The sequence below is a fragment of the Pecten maximus genome, chromosome 11 (assembly GCF_902652985.1).
Source record: "Pecten maximus chromosome 11, xPecMax1.1, whole genome shotgun sequence".
Classification (NCBI taxonomy): Eukaryota; Metazoa; Mollusca; class Bivalvia; order Pectinida; family Pectinidae; genus Pecten; species Pecten maximus.
Window position 1 is genome coordinate 3,378,597 of NC_047025.1, and position 10,331 is coordinate 3,388,927.

General features: G+C 35.6%; 1 protein-coding gene across 1 annotated transcript; it reads right to left on the reverse strand.

Annotated features, from left to right (window-relative positions):
- Positions 1-5,519: 5,519 nt before the first annotated feature.
- On the reverse strand, positions 5,520-7,520 carry LOC117337737. The gene has a single exon (XM_033898838.1). The coding sequence runs from the start codon at positions 7,518-7,520 to the stop codon at positions 5,520-5,522; it is 2,001 nt and encodes a 666-aa protein (XP_033754729.1).
- Between the last annotated feature and the right edge of the window lie 2,811 nt (positions 7,521-10,331).

The following is a 10,331-nucleotide window of genomic DNA, read 5'->3' on the forward strand; positions in this document are numbered from 1 at the left end:
CATGAATAGAAAGGTGTAGGATTTCAGGTGTAAAAAGGCGGGAATTCCCCAGGTGGGGGTTCCCCTGTCCACTGTAAATACCAGGGTTACTGTCTTCCAAAAACTGGTGAGCTCTTATATGCTATTAAATCTATCCAATAACATCATTTTTGTGGTAGGAAAATCTTCCATCTTTAACTTGATATCAATATCACAATATTTGAACTTCAAATGACCGATTGAGGGGATGGAGTCATTGGTAATAGCATATAGTGAAATAATTAGTTGTGTGAGACCTGATATTAACACCAATCAGACAAAGTAACATTAAGAATTGTTTATCCAGATGTCCGTTTTACCACCAAAACGGAAATATATCCGCTGCTTAGAAAAATACGTGGACATGATTTTCATTTCCAACGACGAAACAAGTCTTATCAAATGAAATTTAAAACATTTAATGTAAAATGAATTCAGATTATCATGGTTATAGAATAAAATTCGGTCAAATTCACAAGCGTAGTAATGCATCATATAGTATAATTTATAATGCTAGTTATATAATTAATTTTTCTTTGTTTTCATGGTAAATACTCAAATGTGATTGGTCGAAAAATTCTTTTCATTCTTCTATGAAAGAAATTCCGAGAATGGCGCAAAAATGTGACGTCACAATACGACAATTGACGTTGCGTATTTATTTGAGAAAAATAATCCCCAGTAAAATTGTACATAAAACATGTTTTAAATTAGAAAATCGTTTTCAAAAATTAATTATAAGCGTTGATGTCAATTTTTGTTTAGCTACACGGATTCATACAGTTTGCAAACAAAATGTGTTTCATACCCCGATGAAACTAAAAAAAAATGACATCAATGCTTAAATAAATTGACTATTGTAGTTATTATTATCATCATGAAAATATAATTCAAAATTGGTTGGGTTATACAATAGTTACTATAATGAAAATGTTTTTAAGCATCACTCGATCCATGTTGTTTGTTGACATCTATCTAGAAAAGCGTGATGTAGGTAGAAAAGTCCTGTCGTATTGCTGAACCTAACATACCCTCTTTCGGAATTGCTACAGTTATATTGTCTTTATCTTGTATTTCACAGGGCACATTTTCCTTAAGAAAAGCTTAAAAACATTGTACCAAGCAAAAGTTTAGAAAATAAATCTGTGATAGATCTATTACGCAAATTGATCATGCAGACAAACTGAACAAAGCCTTATATAGCTTTGTGTTAAATACATGGCCATAACACCATTTGCTAATCACTGTATCTGCACTTCAAGAAGTATTCCTAGTATCAACTCGATCCAATGGAGTAAGATAGTATCGGTACTGTTGAAATCCGACAATCTTCGGTTGAGATATTTTGGGGGAATAAATCCTCGTAAATAATCATTGTGTGTCGAATATAAGAGCTGCCTCATACAGATATTTCACCATTTAATGTTTTGTGCTGGAAATAAATCGACATAACGTCGAATATTTGCATATCATGCACGTTTTGGTAAAAAGATATGGGTTTCAGCTCTGAACATTCTTATATACATTCTTGCTTATAAAGAATAGCTTAAAATAACACTATGCATAATATTTATATAATGTGAATGGACAAATACGGAAGAGATATCGTTAAGATATGGTTACAAAGAAATTAATGGATTTGGATTGAAATTAGGCTACAACTTTCCAATACATAAAATGTGAAATACAAAGTCAGATATGTGTTCGATACTTGTTGATATGCTGAATGGCTTTGTTGTCACCACATTTGTTCCTTTTTTGAGAATGTGACTTAACTCGAATTTGACCTAGATTTGTATGGCCGTTGTCGATGGAGCAGATGACGTTTTCCCTGCTGGAATACATGGGTTTTATTTGCTTCGTAACTCTCTAGGATCTCCATGCAATAAAACTTACATGGTATTTTTAGTTTTTATTGTTAATTTTTATTGAAATTGTTTTATAAAATTAAGCTTTAATAATTACATTAAAAAGAGAATAAGACAGAAATAGAAGTCTTAATAATTTCTTCTGGTACAATATTATCGCAGCATAACAAATAAACAATAAACAATGTTAAACAATTAAACAATAAATTGAAAAAAATATAAGTATGTACAATAAATTGTAAGATCACCCAAGCAGTAGGTATACAACTATTGGCAGTGTTTCAATGTGCAATAGAATGCAAGTGCAATGCCAATCGATTCACAAATTAGGGTGGGTTTGATTTGCCAAGCCACGTGGTACTGATGCCGACTCAGTGCCATGTTGAAATAAGCAAGGGGAGATCACTCTAACCACTTAAGCCTGATAGGGTCGCTTATACCTATGAGAAAAAAAATATCGCTTAATTATCACCGCGACTGTTAATACCGTACATTGAACTGTATATACCGTATATTGGTTTATTTTTTGTGGTGGAAGTTTTGAGAAATTATAAAAATGCAACATATGTGTAATTTTCACGACTTTATTATTTGCGATTTCACTGTTTCAAAAGATTTAAAAAATCACAATATTTGCACATCGATGCTAAGATCTTTTTATAGACAGTCACGACAATTTGTACTAAGTAAAACACTGTTTACAAAACAGAAGCTCACTCACGATTCACAAGCTCCGCAATTCTCTCTTGAATATATTAATTACGATGTCTGGATGTGATTCAGCCTAATGAAAGTACATTTGTACATTAAATAGCATCCATTGATTTTAAAGATGTCAAGTGTAAACATATAACGACTTGTAAAATGAAATCCCCACCAATAGAAATCTAAAAAAAATGTGAAATAGATTTTTATGTAACTGTTTGTCTGAGAATATAATATTACAACGTATATATAAACAATTGTATTTGAAAAGACTTTTTAACAAAGTTAACTTGGAATTGATACTTGAAAAAGAGGCATAAGCGACATAGATTTGATTTCAAATTTTACATAAAGAATCAAGTATTTATGTCATGATTATGAAGATGGCCCCTTTATATATATATTTGTTTTGTACACTTTTACATTTTATTGTTAGTTAATATGCAAGTAATACATGTTGTACCAACGGTTAGGCATTAATAATAAAATCTATTTACTGAACATATTTCTGTCTTTTTGATATGGAGGATGACAATAAACGATTTAAAAGTATATGTCTCATTAATGAACATAATCAAAGTATCCTTACTGAATGATAAGCAAAGCATGATAGCTACACGTGTGTTCACTATACATGTATCCTCACTGTACATGTTTGTTCATTGTCCACGTGTGTTCACTGTACATGTATGTTAATTGTACATGTATGTTCACTGTACATGTATGTTCAATGTACATGTATGCTCACTGTACATGTATGTTCACTGTCCACGTGTTTTCACTGTACATGTATGCTCACTGTACATGTTTGTCACTGTCCACGTGTTTTCACTGTACATGTATGCTCACTGTACATGTTTGTTCATTGTCCACGTGTGTTCACTGTACATGTATGTTAATTGTACATGTATGTTCACTGTACATGTATGTTCACTGTACATGTTTGTTCAATGTACATGTATGTTCAATGTACATGTATGTTCAATGTACATGTATGTTCACTGTACATGTATGCTCACTGTACATGTTTGTTCACTGTCCACGTGTTTTCACTGTACATGTATGTTCATTGAACATGTTTGTTCACTGTCCACGTGTGTTCACTGTACATATTTCTTCGTTGACTTGCATGTCCACTGTACACGTGTGTTCATTGCACATGTATTTTCATTGTACATGTACATGTATGTTCACTGTACGCCTGTGTTCACTTCACATGTGTGTTCATTGTACATGTATGTCCACTGTACTTGTACGTTCACTTCACATGTATGTTCATTGTACATGTATGCCCACTGTACTTGTACGTTCACTTCACATGTATGTTCATTGTACATGTACGCCCACTGTACTTGTACGTTCACTTCACATGTACGTTCACTTCACATGTATGTTCACTTCACATGTATGTTCATTGTACATGTAAGTCCATTGTACGTGTAAGGTCATTATAATGTATAATTGGCATGACAATATTGTTCCATGTACACCAGTGACCACTCTTAGTGTACTTTCACTGTTTATGTATGTTCAGGGGCCGCAGTGGCCGATTGGGTAAGGTGTCCCGACACGTTATAACTAGCCATATACCTCTGGGTCGCGAGTACGAATCCCACGCGTGGTAGTTGCCTGGTATTGACCATAGGCCGGTGGTTTTTCTACGGGTACTCCGACTTTCCTCCACCTCCAAAACCTGGCACGTCCTTAAATGACCCTGGCTGTTAATAGGACGTTAAACAAAAACAAACCAAAGTATGTTCACTGTACAGTTGTGTTCACTTTTTATGTATTTACATCGTTTATATGTGTTCATTGTACACGTATGTTCATTTCAGGTTTGTTCATCAAATTTGAGTGAGCAGTTGATTTGCCATCTTTGAGTGAAAGTGGCTAAAAAAGGTAGTACTCGCTATGTCCCTTTCTTTCTTTCGTTCTTTCTTTCTTTCTTTTTTCTTTCTTTCTTTCTTTCTTTCTTTCTTTCTTTCTTTCTTATCCTCTAGGGTATACGGGTATATGGGTTAAATTCCTTTTATTTTCATCCTCTATCAAATACTGGTTATCTCCCTTACTTTGTGACCCTCTAGGCTAAGGTTATTCTTAATGATTTACTTCCAAATGGCGTAGACCAGATCCATTTTGTGTAGAAAGCTTCCTCAATACATTGGATGTCATGTGGGAACCCCCTAAGTAAAAACAGTGCTTTCCTAACTTTTCAACATTCTAAAAAAGTTTCTGCCCTCGGGGTTTTTTCCCCTCCTTTTCCTCTTTCGAATATTGGCAGCCTCCCTTACCTTCCAATCTTCTAGTGAACAGCAGTTACAACCCTGATTTCAACCACTTAGGGAATACTGATTATCTCAATACTTATTAACTCTTTTTGGATAAAATGATTATCTCCCTTACCTTCCCACCTTTCTAGGGTCCCTTTCTTAGATAATAGAGATATCTACCTTACTTTCCCTCATTCTAGTGATTAATTTTTATCATTCTTACTTTATCACCCTTTCCTAATCACCCTCAATGCAATACTTGTTATCTGCCTAACTTTCCAACTCTTTAGGGAATACTGGTTTTCTCCTTACTTTCAAACGTGTACACATTCCAGGGAAAATGGTTATATCATTTTCTTCCACATTCTCTTGAAAATACTGATTATCTCCCTTTCTTTCACATTCCCCAGAGAATATCAGATCATGTAATGTCGTTAGAGAACTAATATTCATTCGATGTTAAGTTACATTGATGTCAAAGTCTCCTTCAAACGTTTAATTCATTTCGAGGCATCGGTTAGTATACTGATTAAGAATTCACGAATCCCTGTATCATTTTCTTTCAGAGTACATCACACAGTTTACTTTGATGTCATATGATATTTTTTCTCCGATGTGGTTTTACGTTGAACGAGTGATGCATCAATAATTCATTAGTTTATAACTGTTGTAGCCGTTCTATCCTCTGCTTGGCCGGGTTCCTATATTGAAAAAAATTTCTAACAGTTAGAGAGTCTCTGTATTCCCTGAGAGCTCTTTTTGTATCCCCAACCATCTCATAACAAATTCCCAGGAGATTGTGCACAATCCATTGACATCCAACCCCTTGTTCCTCATCATATTTCACAGTCCAAAGGTGGATCAATGCTGCATCACGTCTCCTGGTGTCTCCTAGTTCGTGGTAACACAGGAAAGACAGGAACGCAGCGAAGGGGAGCGGCGGTATTGCCAGACTAGGTTCGATAGTAATTCGTCTGATTTCCTGATGTAACTGTGATGGGCAGAATTGTGAAGCATGCTTGTTGAATCTGATATTTGATGCATAAGCCTTGCATTTCTGCAGAAGAGTATTTCCACGACAACAGAAACTTTGTCTACAGAACTGAACAATTGAAAAAGAATTATTTCCGCATATTTCCAGAGCTTTATTGTAATTCCCAGTTTGGTAGTAATATGTTGCTAATGTTAACTGTCCTTCACTTGTAAACATTGCCGCAAGCGGTGTCAGAAGTTTTTTGGATTTCTTGAGCGATTTGTACTTCTCTTTATTTCCTGTCACGGCAATGTGTTTCTCGAAAGTCTCCATTCCTGTACAACACAGAGCCCGTACAGAAGAAGCGTAACCTACGAATTCATCCATGTCTGACTTCGATTTAGACAGGATTGCCAGTGACGCATGAAGTACTTCTGAGGAAATGCAACTATCTAGAATGTCAGCCATTATCTGTAAATCACATTCCCGTTCTAATTCTTTGGAAGGCTGTAGAACATATTCCAATGATCCATTCCTCACTGTATTCATACGCTCTCCTATGGATGGTTGTATGAATGTTCCAACTGAAAGACATCCCCATTTCTTATCATGGAGATCAACGAGAAAATGAAGGAGTTTTTCCTGATTTTCACCATGAACTTTTCCAAGAAACATATTTTTTTTATTAATGAAGTAATTAGGACAATATCCTACCTTCACCCAGGATATCAGAATGTTTAAACAAAACATGAAACAAGAAAATGTATTCTTTTCTTGCCAGAACGAATCGGGCGTGCTTTCTACTGCATGGAATAAAACAGTTTTTATAATATAGGATGACAGGATATCTTCATCTCCTACTAACTGTTTCAATGTTTCTGATATTTGTTTGAGGAAGTACTTGAGAAGTCCATACACTAAAAATTGAACATGAGTGAAGGAATATATAAGTTTCCTTTCAGCAGTTGTGAACGAAATCCTCCACTGTAGAAATGTGTCAGCAGACGTTTTGTCCCCTACAGGGACAAGATGAAAACCACCTTGTACTATCTTTTCTATCAATGCTTGTTCTGGCCAGTTGTGGATGCGGGGCCTGGTCACCCACTCATCTGCATCCTTGGGCCAACTATAACACCGCAATGAGGTCACAATATCTAAATCTGCCTCCAGATTACTTTGTTCAATCTTAATATTAGAAGCTGGACCATGAATGTCCATGTGTAACTGAAAGTGTTCTCTAAAATATTCATTACTATACATCGCGTAAATTTCACTTGATATGAAATGTTCTCCTTCAACTGGAACCATAGATTCGAACATACATTTTTCAACACTTTCTCCGATATGAACTATTTTTAGAGTTACATAACCAGGTCTGCTATCAGTGTCCCCCGTTATCAAGACAGTTTTATCCTTGTAGTCTGGTGGATTACTGGAGTAGGGACACAAAACTGTCACATTTGTATCGGTAAACATCTGGTCATCATCCGAACCTTGCATATCCATTCCTTCGGCTTTACTTCCTGTAGAAAATGTTTTGGATCCCATTTTATTTTGATTATCGAACTGATCACTTAAAACACATTTTTTCCTTCTGAAGGCCACAATCTCACGGCTCCCTATGAACCTGTCGAGGACGTGATAAAGAATCCAGGAATTCTCATACTGCTCACCCTGATCTGACATCTTGGTCCAATGTTACATGTATCTGTAATGATATAACGGAGACAAACATTCGATTTAAGTAGTTATCAAGACGAGGAATCAAATACATAAACAGAGATAGACAAAATTTCATTTACTTCACATCTTCAATTATAACTGAAATACTGTACTGCAAATCACTTATATTTCGCATGGGATTTAATTTTCGCGGTAATACGCGAGGAGAGTCAATCGCGAATTCAAATACTTCGCGATTGTTTGTGTGAAACCTTGGGATGTTGTCCAGGCGACTCATCGATATAGGACTCCATGGAGTCCATGGTTCTAATAGTTCATCGTCCGCGAATCAAGTCATTTCTAGTTTAGGGTTGTCGAAATCATGTATTCGCGAATATGTTTGAAGAGGAGAGATCGCGAAATTAAGTATTCGCGAAATTTAAGTGATTTACAGTATTGCATTATATATGTATGTATATATGTGATAAATGAAGTAAACTGTCAAATTTTCGAGGAAATCAGCGGAAAATTGTTTTGTTTGTAATAATGATCCATTCGGTCGAAGATTCGTTTGGCAAATACATATACACACCATTAATCAGTTTTGAATCTTTTTTTACGACGGTAACCATTTAATCGAGCGTCTAACAAAATACCACCTGACTTGTCAGCGGCGAGTTGTACTAAATAAATCCATCATCAGGATTTTATCACGGTGCAAGTAATACAATGTTTCTGACGGAGATTACTTAATCAAGTACATATCCTCCAGAACAATTGTTACCATGCGGATTTTTATGCTACGAGTCAAATGTTAGAAATTTCTGTGTTTACAATCGGTGGGGACCGCGGTAGCCGAGTGGTTAAGGTGTCCCGACACTTTAACACTAGCCCTTCACCTCTGGGTTGCGAGTTCGAAACCTACGTGGGGCAGTTGCCAGGTACTGACCGCAGGCCGGTGGTTTTCTCCGGGTACTCCGGCTTTCCTCCACCTCCAAAACCTGGCACGTCCTTAAATGACCCTGGCTGTTATTAGGACGTTAAACAAAAACAAACCAAATTACAATCGGTGACTCATATCCAATAAGCATGAATAAAATATCAAATCAAGATTCAAGTTCTAATACATTTCACCTATAACAAGCATGTGACAGAACTCGGTTGACAAAGAAAGGAGTAATGAAAGAGATTATCAGAATTTAATAATTCTTGCCAACAAAGTAAAATGTATATAGTATTATATTTCATCATTCAAGCTTTATCCTAAGTTGATTGCCCTCATTTTAAATTAATTAAAGACAACTTCCAGTATATAAGTTCCACTTCCGGTTTATAAAAACTACTTCCTGGCTACAGATACGGTTTCTGGTTTACACAAACAAAAGGAATATTTCACTGAATTATAAATTTTAGAATAGACAACTAAAAATATAGAAGAAGTTAAAGGCGACGTGATTGACTGAAACCATGATTTTTTAAGCCAATGAAAATGCTTGTTACAAGCAAGAGTAAGATGTTATGAATGAGTATATGGTTAACTGTACGACTATATAGCATAAATTATGGGGGCCATTTCCAGTTTACAAGGTATGTAATGGATAAAGGCCGGAATTGAAGGGAAAAAATCTTACAGTGGAGGTTTATTTACATTTATTGAAAATCAATTGATGTTTTATTTTTAAAACTGAGCGCAATGTTCATGGATATCATTTGCATTGTAACTTAATCTCGTGGCTGCCATTAAATCGTATCTCTTATTTCTAACAGTAACGTATATTGTAGTTTCAATTGTTTGTAGTGCCTAAGGAAGAAAATGAAACACGGAAAAATTATGACTATTGCTAAACAAGCAAAAAATGATTTTAGTAAAAATTGCTCTCGATATCTCTGTCCGTGATCGGATTAAAAAAAAACATCCTCATATATCTTCCGCCATTTTCAAGCTTCGCACTTCCTCCGACTGTACCATCGCGCAACCTAATACAAGGGCGCCCTCCAAGTCCGTCAACTTTCTCTACGGTGCATTTCTAGGTTCGAAGAAGATTTTTTTTTAAATCATTGCTTCATCCGATATCCTCAAGATAGAACAGGGTGAAGCTAATTATATTTTCTAAAATGGAGCTTCCCATCGACCTACATTAAGAAGGATTCAAACTTACCGAAATGTATTAAAGGAGATCAAAGTTATGATGTCGAACGTCAGGATATTTTGTGATACGTCGTGAAATTTCCTGTTAGAGAAATAGTATCCTTTTCTTTCACCATCTTGTTTGTTGACCCGATGTATATTTCACCATTTTGGTTCGCATAGAGTTGTATAGTTCACCATCTTTTTATTTATTGATTTATTTTGTCCGGATGAACATTTCACCATTTTGTTTGTTGCACGGATTTTTTTGTTTCACAGTTTTGATTTTTGGACGGGTGCATATTTCATCGTTTTCTTTGCTGTCTGGATGTACAATTCACCGTTTTGGTTGGTTCATGTTTAGTGTCCAGCAGGTTTGTGGAATTGAGATAAAAGTCGCAATTATTCTGACTGACAACCCTGGTAAAACAACCACCTTCCTGTCTCCGCACACACTGACTCGATCTGGTTTGAGAATATATACAAAATAAAAGTGACCATGTGACCACATCTTCCTGTGCCGATTGGATGGAGCAAACGACTGACGCTGGTGTAATATTTTAGATGACCTTATATATATAGCGATTAAATGAACAGGAAGAGAGAACCGAAAAACACTGTTTTTATTCTACGATGTTTTCTTAGCGATATGTGATAATACAGTGAGCCCACGATTATGTATTATAATACTGTGTCTGATCACGTTA